The 26,661-nt window shown below is 31.4% G+C and overlaps 1 protein-coding gene across 2 annotated transcripts; it reads left to right on the top strand.

Moving 5' to 3' along the window:
- LOC139522798 (slit homolog 1 protein-like) lies at nucleotides 1-26,661 on the top strand. 2 transcript variants are annotated; one of them, XM_071316359.1, is made up of 14 exons: nucleotides 1-251; nucleotides 4,783-4,986; nucleotides 6,060-6,131; nucleotides 7,365-7,436; nucleotides 8,913-8,984; nucleotides 10,412-10,483; nucleotides 13,097-13,168; nucleotides 14,180-14,251; nucleotides 17,695-17,766; nucleotides 18,911-19,062; nucleotides 21,955-22,122; nucleotides 23,633-23,800; nucleotides 25,083-25,112; nucleotides 26,222-26,661. In XM_071316359.1, exons 2-14 carry the CDS (start codon nucleotides 4,805-4,807, stop codon nucleotides 26,278-26,280), a joined length of 1,263 nt encoding a protein of 420 aa, XP_071172460.1. In that variant the 5' UTR covers nucleotides 1-251; nucleotides 4,783-4,804; the 3' UTR covers nucleotides 26,281-26,661. The 2 variants fall into 2 exon arrangements, with proteins under 2 accessions (XP_071172460.1, XP_071172462.1); XM_071316361.1 differs by lacking the exon at nucleotides 1-251 and adding an exon at nucleotides 1,956-2,009.

Here is a 26,661-nt window from a genome sequence, read left to right on the forward strand (position 1 = left end):
AATAGCACTGTATGCTGTTCCTGGTACAGGTACGTCAAAATATGAAAAATATAGATTCCTGAAAACCCAATGACATTTCTACAACTACCGTTTCCTTCTTCCGTATTACCAGGTAATTATGATTTTGCTGTAACCATGTTAAAATAACAAAAGAATAACTACGTAGTATATATGTGCGCAGTAAACAGTCTACGTATAAAGATAGGAGGATTGTTAAGCCTTGCCTCATCTGACACAGGAAGCGTTTAAATGTAAGTACAGACATTATTGTTAACTGATTCCTTTCACCTAAACCATAATTTATACACCAGTATGCCTTTAATTGTTTTTTTTTTAATTTTTAATCTGCTTTCTCCATGTTGAAGGTTTACAATTGTTTCTAAATCGCATGATTACCGAACATAGTAACGTGGGGGTACCGAATATGGGCATATTTGTTCATCTACGTCTATTGAGGATTGAGACATTGTTTATTTTTTGCATGTATCCTTATTTACTACAGTGTTCCACCAGTTTAGAATGAATCCACATTGAATCAAAGAAAAATGGTGTTGAACCGACCAGCAAAACATCCATGGTTCTGTAATGATAAGTACCCAAAGTGCATCCATGCTTAAATTCCCATCTGTACAAATCGAATAGCTGAACGTTTAATTTCTCGAAATATTTATTTTTTATTTTTTTAAGAAATGAATTCTTGTAACATAATTTGATTGCGCATTTTTAAAAGTTACATTTACGAGTTTTAAGAAGAAATACATTTTTACAGTGAATACGTCATCTGTTGAAATATACTGTTAACGTTTTTATTAATCACGTATCTGGAAACGAGCACAAGTCGACGTAAACGTGTCGAGCATATTTGCATAAAATAAATATTTAAATTATTCGTCGACACCAACTAGACTCAATGTATCCTTTTCTCATATAAGTGTTATACGATACGTCGATACGGATACGCTAGCAAATACGTGAATAATGCAAATGTTTTTTTATATATATTTCTTGATAAAAGACCTGCATATAATATCACATCGTAAAAATACAAATTGTTGACTCTCGAAGAAAACTTGTGGAAGATTTCAGCTGCTATATTAGTTAAATTGGTGTTATTTGGTCACTGTGACACTAAATATATTGCGAAATAAGAATACTATGGTAAACATTATTTGCATTATTATGGTTTTTCTTTTGTTGTCCTTCGAATCTAAAAGAACAATTTTGATTTGATTAAGCAAACATGTTCTACAGTGAAACAGTATTTTTCATGAAGTGTACTAATATCATATCATGTTTAAAAATACAAAAGACATTCAAATAATGTTTTTCTTTGGAAATATCGTGACAGTTTGTTTGAAAAACGATATAGCGGAAATATTGAATGCTCTTTTTTATCAGCATTGAAACAGTATTACACAACTACCATGTTTAGTCATCTGTACATTAAGCACTTTTTTAATGATATTGTTTGTATTTTTTTTTAAATTAAAAGCAACAAGCCTAATATATTATCAGAATACTTTTCAAATATCAACTATGTATTTTTTTTCTGAAAATCTCGCACAAACAAAGTTGACCTTAAATAAATGTGAATTTTTCTTTGTTTTTGTCCTTTTTTGCAAAATGGCTCTTCAACTGTTTCGGTTCTTATTAATCCTTGGATTTCAAATTTCCGGTTTTTAAAGTTCCTGTAAAGGTTAACACAGAAAAGCACTTCAACCGTATAAAATTTCTAATTGTTGTTTTCATTTTTTAAATTATGATCTTTCGGGTTATTCCAATAGTATTGGTATCTGTTCATTGCAAAATTATATATATCTATAGAATTTAATCATGTTTGTAAGAGTTATACTCGGATGGACAAGGATAAGGTATTTTTCTGATATTGAAGAGGTTAAATAAAATATTGCGAATCCTACATATTATCATACAGATTGTCAAAATTGTCTATTTAGGGAATGGTTTGAACATTTGTTAGCAGCAACAGTCCATCAGCACCTGTATACGGGGTATAAATCTACCTATTGATACGATATTCCAGTGCTTTACCTGATTTCTTGATAAAGGGTTGCTGCTCACAAGGAACCAAGAGTTCCAAATGGTGAAGGTGAAATCATCTCTTCGTAAATTTTACGGACGCCATCACGAGTTGGTTGACCGTTATTGAACTACAATACCCTTCCCTTTCATGTTACCTACCGAATAAGACTTTTTACCAAATTTGTCATAACATGAGCAACACGACGGGTGTCACATGTGGAGCAGGATCTGCATACCCTTCCAGAGCACATGAGATCACCCTTAGTTTTGGGTGGGGTTCGTGTTGCTTATTCTTAAGTTTTCTATGTTGCGTCATATAAACTAGTGTTTGTCTGTTTGTCTTAAACCATGGCATTGTTCGTTGAAATTTGTTTTTATCGTCAAATATAAAAATATAATATACTTTTGTTTTCCTCAACTGTTGAGGCATTTGATAAAAAGATTTCATATCTGATGTATGCGATTGTCGTCCGTCGTCCGTAAAACTTTTCTCTTTCGTACCTCAACTTGAAGACCACTTGACCACATATATTAAACTGTTATCTCCATTAACGTATATTATAAAAAGATCAAAACATGTCATTTTTCATATCAGATTTATTATCAACCCTCGATCAGTATTAGCACTCAAATATTATGTTAAACATCAACATTAAATTATCTCTATATAATATATTAGTGACCGCTGTGGAAAGTAAACTTGGAACTAGTAGTAAATAGCAATAGAGGTATTTGTAGTATATTTATGTTCCTATGATACAGAAAAAACGAAAAAATAAAGGATTTAAGAAAAAAGGGGAAGGACAAAAATAATTGTCCTGTCATCAAGTGCAAATTAAAAGAAGAATGCAAAAAAGGTTGAGTGAATTTGATTTACATTAAGAGATTAACTTGCTTTTTTTTGGTAACAATAATACTTATTTCAAATATAGATAGTACTATTTTAACTTTTACACAAATGTGTGTCTACCTTTCATATTTTTATTTTAATAGAGCTTTGACTGGTTTTTTTTATGTACAGCTGTAGTTTAATTCTTGTTGCATGTACTATACTTGTTTTTGTTGTTGCCGACTTACAATTCCATTGTTGGATATTATTCTAGATATATGGTATATAACATTTACAAGAAAACTTTGTAAATGAATATTACCTTCAACTTAATAAAATAGAATAACAAAAATCCCGAAATGATCTGAGAAAATATCATCCGATTTTAACGTAGAAAGATATGTAATTGTAAAACACATAAAGAAAAAAATGACCACATATCATAATTCAGGCAATACAATTTTTTTTTTTTGAAAAGGACATCCATCGCTAATCCATTTGATCAGATTATCATTCAGGCGTGTAAACTAAAAAAATGACAATATATATATGAGAAAAATAAGATTTCTTTTTATTAATAATTCAAATTCAGTTTTCATTTATGAGAATTCAGAATTCATTGTTTGAGATATCAATATATGATTCAGTGAAAATGACGAAGTAATCATCGGTGTATTTGATTACCAGCAACCGAATTAATTATTCCCATTAAGGTTGTTGCCAATAAAACATCACAAATGTAATGACAAAATATGTAACATATTTGTTTTCAAAAATAGTAGTTTGGCATATCTAAGATATTTATTGAACATGATCCTAGCTTATAAATGTAATTATAAATCTTGAATGCTTCTTTTTGTAACTTCATTGGGGTGTAAAAGCGTTGACCGAAGTAAATTTTGTATGAAGCGCAAAAGCGCTTCATTCTAAATATGTGCGCTCGGTCAACGCTTTTACAACCCTATGAAGTTACAAAAAGAAGCATTCAAGACTTATAATTACATTTTCAGCTAGATCATGTTAACTTTAATGTGGGACCTCGTGTCATCATGAGTGATACATTTTATTGTGTAACGCAATTGACAAAGGAATAACGCGAGATTGCAGTGTAGTCAATTGGAATAACGTATGTTGATGAAAGATACATCTGATGTAATTATTCTCCGATACATTTAACATCTATTCCAACAAAGAATGTGTATTCAACAAGTCAAAACTTAATGCAGTCTATGCCCCCCTCCATCGTCCTTCACCGGAATAGACCGAGATACGGTCAAATATGTTGGTTATGTCGAATAAAGTCATTTTATTGGAAATTGCTAGTACAACGCTAAATTACTTATAAAAGTGATTTGTTTTTTGGTGTTCGTATTTTCTTTGAGAAAAAACAAATATTGAACACTACTTGTGACTTGTACGACAAACTCATCATAGATACAAGGATTATGGGATCTACCCTTCACTATAAGCTACACTGGATTATGGGTGTCATTAAATTCATCAATCTAAAGTAAGAACAGTTCAAACAGGGAGCACATGTTAAGATACATAAGAATAATATTTCAAAACACATTCATACACGTTCGGTTCAATAACACGCAGTTTTTTTTTAACATTTCAATAGGAAAGATATTTGTCATTTTGAATTGACCATAAAAATTAACTATGTTGTGTTGAACTTGAAAAAAACTTCTTTTAGGCAATTTTAATTCTAAAAATAATGAAATAAAATTTTAAATTCTTTAAAAAATATATCATGTTGCAATGATTTTATTTTAATCGTTCTTGTAACAGGACATATTCGTTTACATAGAAGAGATAGCTTAACGACAATAACCTTTACTCCGATATCAAACAAACTGTGCCAAGTATATTTTAGACGTTAGATTATTTGAAAAAATAACGTTTTACAGGACGTGAAGAAATACGGCGAAAATGTTCAACATGTTGTATCCAGTGATAATTATTCTGACTGTCAGCACTTTACATGAAAGTTATGCCTCCTGGTGCTTTACTCAACAAGAAGCCATTTGTTCGTGCAGGGAGACAGCGATTTCGTGTCATGACCAGCCGACTTTAACACATATACCTAATATTCCAACAGATACCACATTTCTGTGAGTAATCCTATCAACACATGTATAACGCATAAACTGTAAGTAAAACCCTTCGCTTAGACAATTTGATAGACATCAATTACTAGAAAATTTAATCTTAAATGAAATTGAGGCAATCATGTTACAAAGATTTCCCTAATAGTATTAATACTTGCCCTTATCAAAACACCAGACAAATGCAGATATGGTATATGAGTTATCAAATTTAAATTCACGAAAACAAATAATTGATACGAGGATGCAATTGTTTTGACATTTGCATTTGGTTTTAGTTTGCGTATTGCTTTACCTGAGTACATTTGTCTACCTTTGAAATTCAAATGCGAGTTTATAAATTTTTCGTTAATTTCCTATTAAATTTACCTTGTTTCATTCATGGAATATGCATAATATTTTTGTGTATTAACAAATGAGTTAATACCTATATACGTATTTTCTTCAATAGGACACACTTGTTATTATTAGTTTTTGTCACAATTTGAACGGGCCTTTTTTTCTAGGCCCTCTTGTAATAAAAAAGACATTTGAACCTGTACACAAAAATTCCTTATTTGGGCAAAGAAAGCAATTCACTAACGTAAAAGATTCAAGAACCTTCCTAAACATAGGAAAAATGCTTGGGAGCTCTCAAAGAAATGCAATTTCTATGTTTTAGAAACAATAACCAAAAAAAAAGGCTACAGTCTTAAAAATGACTATAAACATATATCTTGCAAACGTCGATATTTTTTGGTCGATTTATAAAAATTTAATAATTTATCAGTTTTGCTTACCTGATTGCCAATACTTAGCTGTTATGCCATATGTATGACAAAAGCAGATAACTCGATGAATCTATTGTTTCCCTAAATTGGAGTGCAATTAATATAGTTTCTTTTTAAAGAATTATGGATCATCACATATGTTAAGCATAGTATAAAGTTTTATATAGCCTGAGCCAAATTTTATCAAGCCATTATTATGAGTCAAATATTATAGCATGCATCAATTATGAAATATTTGCCATTGAACCTAATTATATCGCATATTTTATCTATTGATAAACTAAGATTCATTATGTGCTTGTTTTATAGAGAATTTCATGGAAACGGTATGACTTCACTAAACGCAACTACATTATCTCGATTTACATCACTTGAAAGACTGTAAGTACAAATAGAACTTTTGATAAAGACAAAATCGAGATTTGATTAAACAGAGACACTTTGTTTTCATAATTTGATCATCTTGATGGATTAAAGTCAAAATAAAACATTTGTAAAATATATTATGAACAGAATTAATATAATGATATATGATGTTTTAATGTTAAAATTCTACATTACATTTTTAAGTATCGTATTTAATATGTGTATTCCTGCTCACTATCCAAACATGTAATAACTTACTTATTGATGTATTTTAACAACCTTGACTTGCTAAAGAGCCCATACACGGTCAGTACATATAATATTTAGGTTACTAAGTAAATCACACACCATGATGTATCGTCATATACAAAACAGATGAAAGAACGTACCGTTTTCCGATAAACGTTATATCTACCTTATAAAAAGTCCTTATTAAATAGTTAATCTAGATATCCATTTACAAATATATAAGGATAAGGAATTGAAGATGTAAATTTTAGAAACTGTTAACAGTAAAGGTGCAAACTGAATATTAAATAAAGAAACATCTTATAACAGTAAACAATTTATTGATCAATTGATTCACTTACTATCATTCGTATTACAAATGCTGTCTTCCAGTTTATTTCTAACCGTTCGTAGTTGTATATACATAAAAACAAGATGGTACACTCACATTTTGGTTGATGTCACTAACGTTTATTTCCGTATTGATCAAATTTCAGATGTACATTCTGTGCCAATAATAGCTTGAGACCTGTAGGTTGCACTTTGTAAATATAGCAGTTTCTCAAACCACGCCTCTTTTGGGGAGATTTAGAACATTAATTTTGTTTACATAATGATTCCCAGTTATGATCTCTGTGTTGCATCTCATAGAGACATAACTTGGGAATGTTACCAGTAAGTTTACATGTGCTTATTGTTTATATTGAAATCTGTGTTAAGCTTTTATTTGAGGTAGGGGTAGTTAAGAAAATTAGTGTTAGTTTATATTTTGACCTTTGAAAAAAAAGGTAGTGCAATTCTAGGATAAGATTTTTTTTCAAAACTTCTTAGTAAAAGCGGTATAGTTTTAGCCGTTAAAGGAGCTAATGGGAAATTGCATTGTCAATATTTACAGAAGTTCATTGGTTTTGTTTTGTTTTTTTTTACAATGGCATAATGATTTTGTTTCAACTGATTAGTTTGGTTATCCCTTTGGTATGTGTTGTCTTTATTAGATTGAAAATTGTTTTTTGTTTGAAGAGACCTTAGTCAAAATAAGATTACATCATTAGGAGCAAATTCATTCTCTGGATTAACATCACTCGACCAACTGTAAGTACATACATTACTTGTTGTTAAGTATAATTCAAGATATGTTAATAACAGAATGAATTCATATGCGATAGTATCGTCACCTCATTTTTTGGGAAAAAAAGAATTGCCTGTAGATTATTTACGTGTCTTGTTACATCTATAGTTTTTCATCAAAAAAAGACACAATGAAGAACTTCATATTTCAGTCATTAGTATAATCTTAGCTATAGGTTTAAAGATTTGAATTGATGATATTTCGTTTATGATATTATATTTATAAATTTGATTTTGTTCATTTTAGATTAATCTGTTAACGTGTTGTACATTAGAAACTAAAAAAAATATTTACATCAATCGCTTATATTCATGAAATACTTCTAATATACTGCACGTTAAAATGACAAATTAAGATTGGCTAATATGAGGGAGACAATTAACTATATCAAATGGCTGAGTGCGAAACAATTTTTTTTAATGTCACCATCTGGTACAGACATTACAAATCGATAATTAAAAAAATCAACGATTGAATTTGCATCACATAATTAATTGCAATGCTCAAGTTCTGTGGTCTGTTTCTCTTCATGGAATTTCTTAAATATCTGCAACGTTGTTATGTTTATGACGTCATGGTAAAATACAACAGTAGACTGTCCTTCTGGTATCTTTCGACCCTCTTTTATGGACAATGATGACAAACCATTCAGTATAATACATTAAATTATACATGGCTGAGAGGTTGAGAGGTTGATTGCCCCTCTAAAAACATTGTCAATCTCAGCTTCGCCTCAGTTTCCCATGTTTTCTTCTGGGAAACTATAAGCTCTATCACCCTCTCAGTTATTTGTTATTGATATAATGTTGTTTAGGCAAATACCTGTCATAATACTGCCGAAACAAATTGAATTTTGTTTCGCTTTTACAATTTTATTTAATTGTTGGATAAGCAATAATTAATTAATTAACGAGGAAAGTTAATAACTCCTATAATTAATCATAAATATAAACGACGTAAACACGATATCGTTAATACATTGTAGATATCAGGAATTAACGACGAAAACAATGAAAAACAGTATATAAGAGTTGCTCTAATGTTAACGATATTGACCCGATGTCGTGTTCATATTGCGATGTAAATACGATATTGTTAATACACTGTAAACATCACGGTTTTAACAATGTCATCGGTTTAAACAGTAAACAGGAGTTCTTACTGTGTAACCGACGTTAACACAAAATTGTTTAAACATTGTTGAAATCACGATGTAAACACGATACCGGTATTTCATTGTATACATCGCGTTGTCACAAGATAAACCGTATCTAATTGTAAACTTCGTGATGTCGACATTATTGTTTTAAATTGTGCACTGGAAATAACAGTAAGTCAAGATGAATTTGTATTGAAAAACTTTTATTGATAACCCCCAACTATTAAAATTCATTGAACTTTTCTACAATATAAATCATTTGCTATTAAATACTTTGCAGAGAATTACAAGAGAACCACATTTCAAGATTAGAACACATGACATTCAAAGGTCTTGTTTCATTGAGATTTTTGTAAGTATCCATTGTAACGCGCAATCACTTTTCATGGATAGATTTATACGAATAAGAAAATTTAGTTGGTCGGTTTTGACAGGCTTCTCAATACTATATGTAATTATATTTGTTTTGATGACGTTAAACCTCGCCAAATAACAGTAAATGCAGTAAAACAGAAAAATCGTTGCCTGGTTTTTGTACCGGTATATGCGACTGCGAGAATACCATTGTATTGTATTGTTATTATTGATGTAATTATTATTGTATTAAGAGAGCCTTATTGTAAATTGGTGTTATCCAAATTAGTTACTCTAACTAAATAAAGATATTATTATTTTTATTATTATTGATTTATTACTATTATCATTATTATTAATATTATTATTATTATCATTATTACTATTATTATTATTATTATTATTATTTTGATTTGTTATTATTATTAATAATAATATGTCGTTGTTTGGTATTTGTATCAGTATATGTGAGTGTGAGAATATTATAGCGTTGCCTAAAGAAAGTTGATATTATAAAAATATGAAAAACAATTCCTCATGATTTTCTAATTAACCCAAAAAGTTAGAAATAATCTATTTGAAAATCGTTTACTTTCTCATAGATATATCTCTTATCAAAGAACAAACAGTAAAATAAATGTTAACTCTTCAAGCATGGAATATTTCTAAAAAAGAATCCAGCGCCGTTATAAAATTTGATATTAGTAGGAAAGATGTTCAACTAGTTTTATTATTTCATTAAGTTTTCTTCTTATCATCTTTGTAATTAAATTTGAAAAAAAACACATATATTTAACTGGAGACACTTTACCTGTACATTTATTTTAATTTATCACTGAAATGTAATCATGATTTCCGTTTACCATGTTTGCCCTTGTTTAATTATTTATTAATACCTTTTGTAACTCAGCAACAGGGGGTTTTATGATGAACATATAGGGCCATCATGGTGAACATAGTTTTTATGACTACCATTAAACTGAGAATGTCACAGATAGTACTGTAGCTGTATATTTCTCAGCTATAATCATAACTATATATAAGAAGATGTGGTATGAGTGCCAATGAGACAACTCTCCATCCACGTCACAATTTGTAAAGTAAACCATCATTGGTCAAATAACGGGCTTAAACACGGTGCCTTGGCTCACACCGATCAGCAAGCTATAAAGGTCCCCAACGTCTGTTATAATACAACCTTTGGAACTGTGTAAACGTTGTTTTAAGCGTTTTTGATTGTTTGTTATGCCAATCGGTGTTAATTGCAATTTTTATGTAACTGACTATCATAACTTAAAAGCAAACCGAGTAACATTTGATTTTGTTTTAAATCGATACACTAGGTAAACATTTTATTTTAAAATTGAAATTCATTTTTAACACTTTTGATTTTTGATTTTGAATTTGATTTTCAATACTTTTCAGATCTTTACAGAAAAATCAAATGTCGACTATAGTATCCGGAGCGTTCGCAAATCTTATTTCATTGAAATATTTGTAAGTATTACACACTGTCTATTGTAAAAATTATCATACGATTCAGAAAATTCAGGTTTCCGGTTTTCATTGCATACTAGATGTAGTATTATTCGTCTTGATTTTGTTTAAAACTCCCAAATATTAATACAGGCTCAAAATTGCGTGGTGTTTTTCTCCAATCTCCATGAATTTAGTTCAAGTAAATGTTTGATTTTTTTTTTCAAATTTAAAAGGTAAAAAACCGCAGACAATGATAAAGAATAAATCATCACTTTAATATTTGTATGCGTGATCTTGAATTACATATCTCCAATATCAACTTCTCGTTTTCTGTGAAATCTTGATTTGTATTTTTTTTTTAATTTAAAAATATCAAAAATGTCTATATTCAACTTCACAAATAATACATGATGGTCTTGCAGTATATATTATTGGTACTGGCTTTTTAATCATCCTAATAACGTGTTATTGTACTATGGTCTTTTTTGTATTCTTGTCTTTCACTTTCGCGTATGTGGTTTGTCTGTATAGTGTATACATACCATTATGTTTTACATAGATAGTTGATTTCTTAGTGATTAAAATTCTAATCCAATGTTTACAGCTGTGCTCTAAGTTCTGACATCTTAAACTTTTATGTCTGTTTGTTTTCCTCTCATATTGTTGGCCATAAAATGAAATTTTATGTAACTGTCATACAAGTGAGAGGTTCAGCTAACTATAGAACTACCATTGTATTCAAAATGAAATGCCTGTAAAAGTCAGAAATATAAATTGTTTCCATTCGTTTGCTGTGTTTGAGCTTTCGATTATGACATTTGATAAGGACATATCGTTTTGTATTTTCATTGGAGACCAGTATTTTTACTATTAAACTTTTTCTAAATGAATAAGCTTATAATGGTTTATCTTAATACCATGTGTGTTATGTTCGTATTTTCTTTAATAAATCAATATAACAAATACAATATCGACATCAATGTTATTCTAATCGTAAAAAAACGTGGTATAGGCATGATGACATGGTTGTTTAAAATAATAACTGAATTTACAAGTTATCGTGTACAAATTTATTATATGAAATTTCTGTTTTAAATAATTTTATTATTTTTAATGAAAAGATGAATTACTTCAGGCAAATATTTAATATATATGAAATCGGACGATGTACTACACTGGAACTGATATTTAACAGTACTGAACTGGGTTTAGATGTTGTTCTTGTTGCTTTGTCTATGTTTTCTATGTTTTGTAATATGTGCTGTGGTTATTTAGTCGTTTTCGGTTTTAGCTCACCTGGCCCAAATGGCCAAGTGAGCTTTTCTCTTCACTTGGCGTCCGGCGTCCGTCATCCGTCGTCCGTCGTCGTCGTCGTCGTCGTCCGTCGTTAACTTTTACAAAAATCTTCTCCTCTGAAACTACTGGGTCAAATTAAACCAAACTTGGCCACAATCATCATTGAGGTATCTAGTTTAAAAATTGTGTCCAGTGACCCGGTCAACCAACCAAGATGGGCGCCATGGCTAAAAATAAATAATAGGGGTAAAATGCAGTTTTTGGCTTATAACTCAAATACCAAAGCATTAAGAGCAAATCTGACAGAGTTTAATTGTTTATCAGGTCAAGATCTATCTGCCTTGAAAATTTCAGATGAATCGAACAATCCGTTGTAGGGTTGCTGCCCCTGAATTGGTAATTTTAAGGAAATTTTGCTGTTTTTGGTTATTATCTTGAATAATATTATAGACAGAGATAAACAGTGAACAGCCATTATGTTCAGCAAAGTAAGATTTACAAATAAGTCAATTTTTAACCATTTTTCGTAAATCTTAGTAATCTTTTACAAAAATCTTCTCCTCTGAAACTATTAGGCCAAATTAAACCAAACTTGGCCACAATCATCATTGGGGTATCTAGTTTAAAAATTGTGTCCGGTGACCCGGTCAACCAACCAAGATGGCCGACATGGCTAAAAATAGATAATAGGGGTAAATTGCAGTTTTTGGCTTATAACTAAAAAATTAAGCATTTAGAGAAAATCTGAAATGGGGTTCAATTGTTTATCAGGTCAAGATCTATCTGCCTTGAAAATTTGAGATGAATCGAATAACCAGTTATTCGGTTGCTGCCTCTGAATTGGTAATTTTAAGGAAATTTTGCTGTTTTTGGTTATAATCTTGAATAATATTATAGATAGAGATAAACAGTGAACAGCAATAATGTTCAGCAAAGTAAGATTTACAAATAAGTCAACACGACCGATATTGTCAGTTGACCCCTTTAGGAGTTATTGCCCTTTTTAGTAAATTTTTTACATTTTTCATAAATTTTTGTAGATTTGTAGAAAATATTTTCCACTGTAATTACTGGTCCAAGTTCATTATAGATAGAGATAATTGTAGCAACAAGAATGTTCGGTAAAGTAAGATATATAAACACATCACCATCATCAAAACACAATTTTGTTATGAATTTATCTGTGTCCATTGTTTAATATGCACATAGACCAAGGTGAGCGACACAGGCTCTTGAGAGCCTCTAGTTTGTCAGTTCAGTTTATGACTTCAGTTTGGTTATCCCTTTTGTATTTGTTGCCTCTACTAGATTCAATAATAGTTCTTTGTTTTACAGATACCTGCAGCAAAACAAGATTACTTCAATAGACGTGAATACATTCTCTGGTATAACATCATTTAAGTTTCTGTAAGTGCAGATTGTGCTTGTTGTTTAACCAAATTCAAGATATAAATTATAAAGAGTCAATTTGTCGATAATATTTTCGTCATTTCGTAGTTCAGGCGACATAATTTTATATCGTTTAAAGAAACATTTAGGTGTTTCTTGTCTTCTTTTTGGATAAAATTCTTAATTCATTTAATAACAAGACAATCATTATATTGCATAGTAATTGAAAGCACATTAAATATTTCTATTCCAAGTTTCGGGTTTCAGAAACAATTAAGAAATTTTAATTGTGTACTTAAAGAGTATTTCTGGTAAACATACATAAACAAATGTTAGCTTTCTTATTTTTGTTTACGTGAGTTAAGTTATAAACATTGTATAAATAATAAAAAGTAACATAACAAAAGTACCAAAGTTTACCATTGCGTCGAGTGTTATAACATATTTAAATACGAGAGAGAGTCAAACAGTTTAAAACGGAAAGCAGTTTAAAATTTTATGTTAAATTTACCACTCTGCAGTCAGATTTAGTTGAAAGGAAATTATTTAACTAAAAATTTTATTTTGGTGGAAGGAGTTTTTCAAAAGATGTCATCTGGTGGGGCCTCACTCTCTCGTGTAGAAACAATAACAAATTAATGATTAAACAAAACATTCATAATTGATCAAACGAATCCATTTAACATAAACATCTTGATGCCTCAATGGAAATTGATTCTTTTCAGATATAATACAGATCTTTTTTTTATTTCATTTGAAACTAAGATCGTAGTTAAAAGTATTTCTTTTTGTTTTCTGGGTTGCTTTCATCAAAATTTATTCCAGCTATAAAAAATCTGAAATCCAAGGTGTGCATAACAGCTGAAAATCTGTCAGTTAGATTAATGATTCCCAGCAACTGAAAATCTGTCAGTTAGATTAATGATTCCCAGCAACTGAAATTCTGTCAGTTAGATTAATGATTCCCAGCAACTGAAATCCATTTAACACCTCTACAACATATATCGACTAATTGCATATACTTTGCAGACGTTTACACGAAAACCACATTTCCAGTATAGAACCTGGGGCGTTCAAAGGTCTTGGTTCATTGACAAAATTGTGAGTATTCTATTACAACGTGCAAACTAAATGTAATGATATTTTCTTGATGACGTTTTTAACTAGTAAAATATCAACACATGCTCCAAGTTGGATGGAAATGTACACAAATGTTCAACTTAATTGGATATTTTTTTTAATTTCTTGGCTTAGCTTAAGGCGGAGATTGACATACAAGACTAACATCGTAATCGTTGCCTGGTGTTTGTACTTTTATATGCGAGTGTGCGATTACCATTATATCGTTGACTTTTATTTGTATCGGTAAATACGAGAATACCATCATATTCGTTGCCTGGTGGTGTTTATATCGGTATAAGCGTGTGCGTGATTGCCATTTTATTCGTTGCCTGGTACTTGTATTGGTATAAGCTTAGTTATGTAGTCGACTGCTCGCCAAATCTGAACTAATCTGAATTATTTTTTCTTATCTATGTTGCAAAATAATAATCAAAAAAGGCAAAATTCTCAGACATTAATTTACGGAAATAGAAAGGGACGATTTACGATTTCTAAATACACGATATATTTTGAATATAGTGCATTATGCATATCAAGTTGTTTGTGGGTCAATCAACAATAGGTCAACTAATAATTATTAATTTGCAAGTATTGCAGATTTAGCAGTTTATATAGAAAAGAAAAATCACAAAAATACTGAACTCTAAAGAAAATTCAAAACGAAAAGTCCCATCATCAAATGCCAAAATCAAATGATAAAACACACAAATGGCCCAACACTGTCATATTTCTGACTTGGTAGGGGCATTTTCAAATGTAGAAAATGTAGAAAACGATAATAGTTCCCAGAAGAACAATTGTTTGCCTCTGTAATTTTGATTGAAAGAAGAATCCAAAAGCTCTATTTTGACTGTCCTTCTGGTATCTTTCATCCATCTTTTTTCTATATACAATGCAATGTATATGAATAAGCGTCCTCTTCATGAAAATATTCATCAATCAATGCTCTCAAAACAAACAAACAAAAGGCTTGATTCAACTCATAACTTGATAGTTATAATATACAAATCTAACTATGATGATGTAATGCTGTCTTTTGTAATTCACAGTGTGTTTAATATTTTAAGTATACTAGATTTGATGCAGTCAACACTTTTACGTCTTAATAAAAATGAATTTTAAAAGCATTCAATAAATGTGTCACCATTTTGATATTTTTGCACGTCAAGTCGTACTATAGAATCTATGGAAACATTGGGGAATCCAAGTAAAAGCAGTCATCAGGCGTATTCATAATTTACTTCTTGGATATTTAATGAGCCAAAAAAGTTTTGCAACAAAAAACTAAATTTCATTTTATTACAAAACCATAACAACATATAATTTTAATAATAACAAAATATAATTATGACATGTCAGAAGCAACATGAATGTTTATCACTCACATTCACAAGTAATTTCTCTGTATGAAGCGCAGTAGGGTCAAAAAGCGGAAATGAGTATAGCGTTATTTGACATCAATTTCTGGTCAGTGCTCCACGTGTATCAATGAAGGATTTGTAAGCACTCTAGTAGATGCCCTTAGTCAATGCACTACTCGTGTGGCTGGAATAAACTTGTCACGTGTTGAGGTAAAGCGAAAGTAGCGTTCCTTCTTTGACGTAAGTTGTTTTGGTGTACGAGACCTCAACCTATCCTGTGCAGTTGCAATTTGTCGATATCTGTTTGTTAGTCTCTAAACTGCTGACTTATGCACATTAAATCGTGCCGCGACGTCGGCAACACTTATTCCGGCATCAACCATTTCAAAAGTTTTCTGACGGCCATTTTCGAGGAGAACTGGTTGACAAGCCATGCAATTTTTTCAAACATTTATGTGTTTTTTCTTACCAATGGTGTATCTCTGAACGTTAGTGAAATATGAATTTATAAAATTTTGTTCTAACAGTACAGAAACAGAAGGTAAAATAACAATTACACGAGCAAAGCTCAAACGTCGCGAAATCAATCACCCAGAAAAAAGTACGACTGTTTAAAATTACAGGTAGAGCTTAGGATTATATCAATGATATTTAATTTTTTTTTCTCCAGAAACAACAACAACAGAAAATGAAAAAAAAAAGTGTTGCTTAACTTTTTTGGCTCAGCAAAACAATCGTTTCTAATAACGATTTAGCACCATCGTTCGGAAGGTCGTTGACTAATATCTAGACGTTTCATATATACCTAAGATAGCTATTTTTATGAAGCCAAGGTGGATTGGTCTGGGGTACTAAACACGGTGCAGACGTTGTTGCGACAATGTCACAAAAGCAAGGAATCTCGTTTACGCAAATTTAATGATCTTATAGTGTTGTACTTAATTTGAGACGTATTATATAACAAGTCTTAAAAGGTGCAACATCACCAATAAAAATAAAATCATGAAAAAATGTTAACTAATTTGCATTATTCATATCCTTCATGAGTACAGTCTCAAATGAATCTTATCTTGACATTATAGTATTTCAACTGAAACAATAATCGTTATAAAAATTATCACGAATTAATACACTGTTATTTTTTCAATATTGATCCTTGGAATGAGGAATACATTCCTTAGAACTGAAAGAATTCTGAACGGAAACCTGAGTTACAGAAAACCAGCGATTGTAGGTAGATGAATGATAATAGGGAAAATGAGTGACTCATTCCATGTTTTTTTCAATATGCCCTCTAGGGAAAATGTCCTCACCTCTATTGTCCAAAACTGTTTCCGAGTATGTCTGTTGGTACTTGACCAACACTCGTTGTAGTCTAGGATTGTGATGGTAATATTTTTTAGATCAGCTTAGGCGTCCCCAGGTGATCTTAAATGACGAATTACGGAAAGGACGAGTTTGAAGTATAGTCAATTTGATGACCATTTATGCGTTTGTTAAATGGCTGGTTCCTGCTTAAAGGGAATCAAATCCGTTTTGATCCTTGGCTACAAGAATTTATAAAAAAAGTAAACGAAAATACCAATGGTGTATTTAACTTCATAAAAGAGAGAAACATGTTGAACAAGTGAAGACTTAAAACAGTTAGTGAATAAACGATCTCTGGTAGCATAAGTTGTTCCTGCTGAGAGCGTCTTCTGCTGTTTTGCAAAATGTCATGTTAAACTTTGTTGTTCACATGTTTTGATCAATAACACCTCAATCTCATTTTGTAATTGACAAGCTATATCACCAAAGTTCAGTTAAGAGGTTATTATTCTATAGAATATTCATGATGAAATCTTTTTCGTACAATATTTCGAAATACCTATATAATTAACTTTCCTGAATCTCTCTGGCTGTATGTTTTCCATTATAGTTTGAAATGTTAAAAATTTTACAAATATGTTGATGATGGTTCCAACTTGCTGAATAATGAAATCTAAAGCATGTCTTTCAAACAAATGTTAATCATTGCATTAACCTTTATTGTTTCAACTGTTTCAATTTTGTTTATTTCAGAAGCCTGAACGATAATAATTTGACAACAGTATCAGCCAATCTGTTTGATTCATCGACAAATTTAAAACAATTGTGCGTATGATTTACACAAACATGTATTTCCCCAAGCGATACATGCTTAGACAAAACAGGAAATTAGTTTACGATTAATATAAGGACATTGGTTGAAATTGCTTTATAAAGGGTCCTAATTAGCCCGTTTGACAATCAGTGCTTGCGCTAATAACTAGTCTCTCAAAACGAACCAGATTAATTTCCTTCTGTTCCTAGATAATTGTTTAAATCAAGCATTTGTCTTAGCTGTATCAAGCCAGGAGTATGGCAGTTGTTATCAAATAGTCCGAAATTTAATTAAATGTTGTATTTGCTTTGGTTCTAGCACAGCTGTCGAATCTAATGAAGACAAATCCAGCTTCTGTCGTAACTTATCTTTATTCGTGTGTTTTAATGAGCCTCAACCAATTGAAAGATGCCACTGCTAGTGGACCATTCCTTCAATAGAGAATTAACGGCAAAATTGTTTCCACTTTTGTGATGACATGAATTTTTTTATGTTAACTTTCTTCAACTAAGCTGTTCAAACATTACGGTGGTTTTTTTTTCTGCCACCAGGCATATTTTACCCCGCTGCAATTGGCTGCACCTGTCCTAAGTCAGGAATTTGATGTTCAGTAGTAGACGTTTGTTGATATGGTCCATTTGTTTCTCGTTTTTTATTTAGATAAGACTACTGTTTAAATGGTTTTACAAAAGTAATTGTATTTGGGACCCTTTATAGATTGCTGTTCGGTGTAAGCCAAGGGTCAAAGTGAAGACCATAATTTGACCTTTAATGGTTTACTTTTATAAATTGTAACTTGGCTGGAGAGTTGTCTCATTGACACTTATACCACATATAACTTCTTGTATATATTTTTTTTCGTAATTATATTTTTACGCCTCTTCATCTTCTCATTACATATAGCCTTAACTGTTTTCATTCGGATGCCTCAAATGAATCATATGTAGTTGAAACGAACATATTGCCTTCAAAATTAAATCCATGAAAATTGACCACTGTTGGATGCTGTTTTCATTAGCAATCATATTATATCTTCTTATTTTGACGAGTTCTTACAAAAAGTGCTGTCGTTACTAGTTGCAACGAGCACAAAATAAAAAAAACATCATTAAACAGAAAGAAGGAGATCAAAGAGGAATAAATCATTCGTTTTAGGAGATTACAAGGAAATCTGCTAATGTGTTGTACCATGATAGATTTGATCGAATGGGCACCAAATCAAACCAGATTAAGCGAGTTTAATGGAACATGCCATGATTTCAACATAACAACTGACATCAACAGCTTTAATTCATCAAGTTGTCAAGGTAAATTAACTAATTTCTTTTTATAGTTACAAGGCAATTAAGTTGCAAGTTAAAAATATTGTTTTAATCAGACTGTCGATGTGGTTTTTTTCTGGAATAGTGAAGACATTTATCTGAAAAGTTTAAACAGTTTTGACAAGCCAAAATAATTATTTTTCTTATTTTGATATATATGATTCATTCCCTTATCTAATAATAAATACTTAATTGTAGTTGTTGAATTAGTTCAGACGACAGAAATATTAGTTTCAGAGATTTACTACAAGCCGACTTTAACGTAATATGATTGTTTTGTGTGTAGACTAGCTAGGTAGCTTATACATGTTATTCATAGTTGGAACAATAACATGTTTTATCAACACTTTCAACTAAGATGTTGAATTCGATTTTATTTGACTCTTTATGTCGCGCCTGGCTTTGAATTACTAGAAACACGCTGTAGAATTAACTGACCGATACGAACTCCAAATGGTTTGCAGGTATTGACAGTTTATACCTTTTCTTGGAAATTGACGTATGTCAAACCCGTTCATTGATTTCTATATTATTTACATTTCATAAAAAGGCTTATCTCTTTTTTCAAACATTATGTCTGTGCAACAAAGGCAGTTTAAGGCAGAAGTCGGACGAGAACACATATCATATGCGAAAACTCTGACTAGAAGAAATATTCTGTCAAATAATATTTAGGAAGGTAAACCAGGTTCAATTCACCATTTATTTACATCAGAAAATGCCCTTACTAAGTCAGGAAAATGACAGTTAATATCCATTCATTTGATGTGTTCAAGGTTTTGATTTTGCCATTTGATTAGGGACTTCCGGTTATGAATTTTCCTCGGAGCTCAGTTTTTTTTTTTTTTTTTTACGTTTTACTTACGTCAGAGTCAAACTATTACAATTAGCTGATAACCCTTATCAATCAACGCCTTCATTGAGCTTCTACAGTGCGGTTAAATATTTTTTTTTTTACTTTCGGTTTCCATAAATAAGTTCGTCCGGAAACGTTCATACTGATTCCAAGTAGTCAATTGTAAAGTTAAGATATAACATTCAGAACTTTAAAAGAACATGAAAACAATATTAAAGTCACAAATGGTAAATATATCATACATTACTCCGTGCTGTGGAAGAATTTTGTAGTTTCACGCGATGGGAGGGAAACCCAAGCTGTTGTTATTCAAACAAAACATTTTAATGCTTATTAGCGGAACGGAATGATGTATACAAGTCTCGAACTTAAAATGATAAAAAAGTGTTGATCCCTTAAATTGTAGCTTAGGTAATTGTCCAGGTAGTAAATTATTTAGAGATATGAAAATTTAGAAGACAACAAATACCTTTCTGTGAATAAAATGCGTGAAAATTCTAATTGAGAAGGTGAACCTTCAAATAATAGATAAATATGGGGAAACCATGATTAATAAAACGAACGAAAACTGACTTTATAAACAAAGTCGGATTGGTTAGTTGTTAAATTCTATCATTTGCTGAGGACAAACATATATATTTCATTCACTCGATTATGGTCGATACAATATTTCAACGCTACATTATGCTAAAATACGTAAATTACACTCATTGTGTACGGCATTGGTGATTTTCAATATGATTTATTCTGGTTTAAACCAATTATTACCAACTAGTATAGATATGAGAAACAAATGTCCGTTTGTCGACAAAGCTTTGAAAAACAGATAATAAGTTACATTGCTATCAAAACAAATTGAAACGGCCATGCTTAATTCAGGAATGAGTGTCCTTATCCTTTTCAAACATTTGAAACGCAACAGTCTTTAAAATCTGAACTGAATTTTAGGTGAAATAACAAAAAATGTACATTTTTTCATGTTATGATGGTAAACTTATAACTTTCTCAAAGATTCTTACCGCAGTCCTTCTAAACAGATCTATGAATAATTTCATTAAAAAAATCGATACGACAAAGACGTTTAAATCCTAGAAAAGGGCGACAAAAACAACGCAGTAAGAGTAATGAAGCACCACTATGTTTAATAGTTAATAAACTGTATGAAAAAAGTAAAATCACTGCACTCCAATGAATATTCAAAACGGAAAGTCCCTAATCAAATGACAAAATCGAATGATAAAAAACATACAACAAATGGACAACAACTGTCATATTCCTGACTTGGTACAGGCATTTTCGAATGTAGAAAATGGTAGATTGAACCCGGTGTTATAGCGCTACACATCTCACTTGTATGACAGTCGCACAAAATTGCATTATATTTACAACGATCCTTGTACAAAACAAAAATGAAAATACACCAGATGCGAATTTCTACAATATTACATATTTGGCTTTCAAATATGCGGCATAAAGCGTTTCAGATTACGGTTAATCCAGAAAGGCGCTTCGGACGCTTTAAATTTTAAACGTGTTTAAACAGCACAGTATCGATACTTTTTTTAGCGCACTATCAGTCCCCGAGGGCATCGTCAGCCTAGCTGTCATACTTTGGCTCTGACATGATTTGTAACAAACATTTATAAAATTGTCCGTTTATGAATTTTGAAAGTATAAAGAAACTTTGGGGTCTAAATAAAAGTGAACTCCGAGTAAACTCAAAATGGATAGTCTCTATCGCCTCGTTTTATCGTGTCGCAGGTAGTTGGAGAGAACCAAGAAATTTCGGCAAGACAAGTTGAAACCCATTGTCATATCATAAATGAGTCGAACGCGCATGCAACATGTGGGGTTCCAGCTCACAACATTTAAGTGACGTAATGGTGATTTAAAAGATGAATTACTTAGATAACTCGGCAATCAACTCCCAACTACAATAAGAGGAGATATTCTTGTCAAATATTAAAAATAATTTGCAAAATAGTTTACGTAAATGATTGAAACTTTTTTTTTTATGAAAGTTGATGGGCAATGGGGCTCCTGGTCGACTGCCTCGTGCTCTGTATCATGTGGAGATGGTATTGGTAGCAGAAAAAGAAACTGTGAGAGCCCAAAACCTTCTGTCGATGGAAAAAATTGTGTTGGACCTAGTATGGAATCAATGATCTGTAACTTAGGAGAATGTCAAGGTACTTTCAACTAAAAAGCGTAGAGGATGGAAATCACTATTTCAGATATGGATATAAGAAGATGTGATATTTGAAGAAAAAAAACTCAATCCAAGACACTCTTTGTAAAAATAAATCATTATAGGTCAATGAACATTATAAAAACAAGGAGCATTGGCCCACAACGAATAGCAAGCCTATAAGGGCCCCAATGCATCACTAGAATATTTTACAGACAAAAAAAATGTGCAATCATTTGAAATATATCGGTATCTAGCTAAAAAAGTTTCACTGGTTTGATAAGGTCTCTGATTGCAATTATTTATTAATTTTACTTTCGGATGTAGGCTCCGAATAAGTATAAAACATGTGGTTCCTTCCTGCTGCATTAAAATATTTTCTAAACAAATTTCATAAATTGCAAGTGATAAACCAATGATAAATGTTCATGTGTATGTATATTGCCTAAAAGTTGATACGGTGTTTTTTAACCCGCAAATTTCCAGATACATTTAGAATATATGTGCAATATCAAGGTATTTGTGTTTAAGCGAGATAAACGTGTAAAAATTAGTCTGTAGTAATATTTGTAAATATAACAAAGATATATAAGAAAGGGCAAAAGACACCAAAGGGACAGTCAAACTCATTAATCGAAAATAAACTCATTATGTATGTATGTGCCTATTCCAAGTCAGGATCCTGTAATTCAGTTGTTTGTTTATGTGTTACATATTTGTTTTTCGTTTATTTTTTGGACATAAATTAGACCGTTTGTTTTCTCGTTTGGAATGTTTCACATTGTGATTTCGGGACCTTTCATAGCTGACTATGTGGTATGGGCTTTGCTCATTGTTGAAGGCCGTACCCTGACTACAGTTGTTAATTTTTGTGTCATTTTGGTCTGTTGTTGAGACTTGTCTCATTGACAATCGTACCACATCTTCTTTTTTATATTGACAATATATATGTCGAATAAGCATTAATCTAAGTAAAAACACAGGGTCCTCTATATTGCGGAAATAGTCTCAAAGCCATCGCTATCAAATTTTAAACGTGTTTTTTTCTCATGGTTTAACATCACAGTATTGATACTGTTTTTAGCGCACTATTAGTCCCCGAGAGCATCGTCAGCCCAGCTGTCATACTTTGGCTCTGATATGATTTGTAACAAACATTTATAAAATTGTCCGTTTATGAATTTTGAAAGTATAAAGAAAATTTGGGGTCTAAATAAAATTGAAATCCGAGGTAGACTCAAAATGGATAGTCTCTAGCGCCTCCTTTTATCGTGTCGCAGGCAGTTAAAGAGAACCAAGGAATTTCGGCAAGAAAAGTTGAAATCCATTGTCATATCATAAATGAGTCGAACGCGCATGCAACATAGTGATTAGTGATTTAAAAGATGAATTACTTAGATAACTCGGCAATCAATTCCCAACTACAATAAGAGGAGATATTCTTGTCAAATATTAAGAATAATTTGCAAATTAATAGTTTACGTAAATGATTAAAACTTTTTTTATGAAAGTTGATGGGCAATGGGGCTCCTGGTCGACTGCCTCGTGCTCTGTATCATGCGGAGATGGTATTGGTAGCAGAAAAAGAAACTGTGAGCGCCCAAAACCTTCTGTCGATGGAAAAAATTGTGTTGGACCTAGTATGGAATCAATGATCTGTAACTTAGGAGAATGTCAAGGTACTTTCAACTAAAAAGCGTAGAGGATTGAAATCACTATTTCAGATATGGATATAAGAAGATGTGATATTTGAAGAAAAAAACTCCATCCAAGACACTCTTTGTAAAAATAAACCATTATAGGTCAATGAACATTATAAAAACAAGGAGCCTTGGCTCACAACGAATAGCAAGCCTTTAAGGGCCCCAATGCATAACTAGAATATTTTACAGACAAAAAAAATTAGCAATCAATTGAAATATGTCGGTATCTAGCTACAATATGTTTCTGGTTTGATAAGGTCTCTGGTTGCAATTATTTGTTAATTTTACTTTCGGATGTAGACTCCGAATCAGTATAAAACATGTGGTTCCTTCCTGCTGCATTAAAATATTTTCTAAACAAATTTCATAAATTGCAAGGGATAATCCAATGATAAATGTTCATGTGTATGTATATTGCCTAAAAGTTCATACGATGTTTTTTTATCATGCAAATTTCCAGATATATTTAGCATATATGTGCAATATCAAGGTATTTGTGTTTAAACGAGATAAACGTGTAAAGTTTAGTCTGTAGTAATATTTGTAAATATAATAAAGATATATAAGAAAGGGCAAAAGATACCAAAGGGACAGTCACACTCATTAATCGAAAATAAACTTATTCTGTATGTATGTGCCTATTCCAAGTCAGGATACTGTAATTCAGTCATTTGTTTATGTGTTTCATATTTGTTTTTCGTTTATTTTTTGTACATAAATTAGGCCGTTTGTTTCCTCGATTGAAATGTTTCACATTGTGATTTCGGGGCCTTTTATAGCTGACTATGTGGTATGGGCTTTGCTCATTGTTGAAGGCTGTACGCTGACTACAGTTGTTAATTTTTGTGTCATTTTGGTCTGTTGTGGAGAGTTGTCTCATTGACAATCATACCACATCTTCTTTTTTATATTGACAATATATATGTCGAATAAGCATTAATCTAAGTTAAAAAAAACAGGGTCCTCTATATTGCGGTAATAGTCTCAAAGCCATCGCTATCAAATGAAAGAAATAGTTCCTCTCAATAGCATTGCCCATGCAAATGAGAATTGTCGATAACTGATTGTTTTAACATTATCCGGTATGGTTACCATTAACAGCATTACGTAAAATTACAAAACTATGTAAGCAATCTCTGAATGTGAATGATATCTTAACATTGGTCTTTTTATATTTCATTTTGACAATTCATTCTTTGTCTATGACATAAGGCTCTTTTGTCATATCAGATGTATTAAAACTTTATTTTATTTACAGAATCATGCAAAGAATCAGACAAAAAATCAGGTAATTACTATTAAATGAAAAATTCATGATCCAATTTGGTGTCATTTTTCCATGCTTACTTTATTCAAAATTTTCATTTAATTTAAATTGTTATGATTTATATAAGCTCTCTTTGTACATGTATCCTGACTGATATATTGGGGTTGATCTTTAACTGGTTTTTTTTCTTAATTTATGGGACTTTTTAATTTTAACACTCTATAATGTGCAGGTATTTCACATCCAATTTTTTATGGTAATATTCTTTATAAAGCACAAAGGTGTCAGTATTCACCTCAGAAACTTACAAAACCTTTGAATAGACTTATTAAGAAGGGATATAATTACGATACTGTTGTCAAGTCATTAAAGATTGCATATTTTGGTGTTAATATTGAGTCACTGATAAGGTCTTTGCATCGGAACTAAACACATTTATTCTAAAAACAGTTGTTGGCATGACACGGGTTATGTTCTTCTCATATATGTTATGATGGTATGATACTACACCCCTAACGGGAAGGATTGTGCCTGATGTTCATATGATGAAATCATAATCTTTCAGTCAGTTTAGTTGAAGTCTGGAGCTGGCATGTCAGTTAACTGCTAGTAGTCTGTTGTTATTTATGTATTATTGTCATTTTGTTTATTTTCTTTGGTTACATCTTCTGACATCAGACTCGGATTTCTCTTGAACTGAATTTTAATGTGCGTATTGTTATGCGTTTACTTTACTACATTGGTTAGAGGTATAGGGGGAGGGTTGAGATCTCACAAACATGTTTAACCCCGCCGCATTTTTGCGCCTGTCCCAAGTCAGGAGCCTCTGGCCTTTGTTAGTCTTGTATTATTTTAATTTTAGTTACTTGTGTACAATTTGGAAATTAGTATGGTGTTCATTATCACTGGACTAGTATATATTTGTTTAGGGGCCAGCCGAAGGACGCCTCCGGGTGCGGGTATTTCTCGCTACATTGAAGACCTGTTGGTGACCCTCTGCTGTTGTTTTTTATTTGGGCGGGTTGTTGTCTCTTTGACACATTCCCCATTTCCATTCTCAATTTTATCTTGAATGTTCAAACAAATTCATGCTACCTTGAAATTATATATTAATTACTTTTTTTCAACAGAATGGAAGAAAGCAAATGAAGGAAAGTGGAGAAGAAATAGCAGAAGACAATGGCATTAAATAAAAGATAAATTTTGAACATGGATCTGTGGGACACTGCCAGAAAACATTAGATTGGGTGGCTTTTTTTCCAAAAGAAGTTGAACCGGGAATTATATTGAGTTGCGCCTCTTATCTATGATTGTTTAAATTATTTCTTTCGCGTTATTTTGACTTTTTCTCATTGTTATTTAGTTCTGTTGGTATAATTTGTATAACATTCATATTCATTATCAACACAAACGAAAAATCATGTTATAAAACAATGTCTTATGGGATAATTAAGTTTAGACTATATTATGTTGCATTGTGGGATTATAGATACATGTATGTTAGCATTTTTGTTGCTGTTATAATATATGTTACGTTTAATTACTGTTTATTAAAAGTGGGTCAAATCAT

Source organism: Mytilus edulis, chromosome 5 (assembly GCF_963676685.1).
Source record: "Mytilus edulis chromosome 5, xbMytEdul2.2, whole genome shotgun sequence".
Taxonomy (NCBI): domain Eukaryota; kingdom Metazoa; phylum Mollusca; class Bivalvia; order Mytilida; family Mytilidae; genus Mytilus; species Mytilus edulis.

Coding starts and splice junctions, on each gene's coding strand:
- LOC139522798 (XM_071316359.1), top strand. CDS start 4,805: ATGTTCAACATGTTGTATCCAGTGATAATTATTCTGACTGTCAGCACT. Junction 7,437..8,912: donor TTAACATCACTCGACCAACT/GTAAGTACATAC, acceptor AATACTTTGCAG/AGAATTACAAGAGAACCACA. Junction 23,801..25,082: donor TAACTTAGGAGAATGTCAAG/GTACTTTCAACT, acceptor TTTTATTTACAG/AATCATGCAAAGAATCAGAC.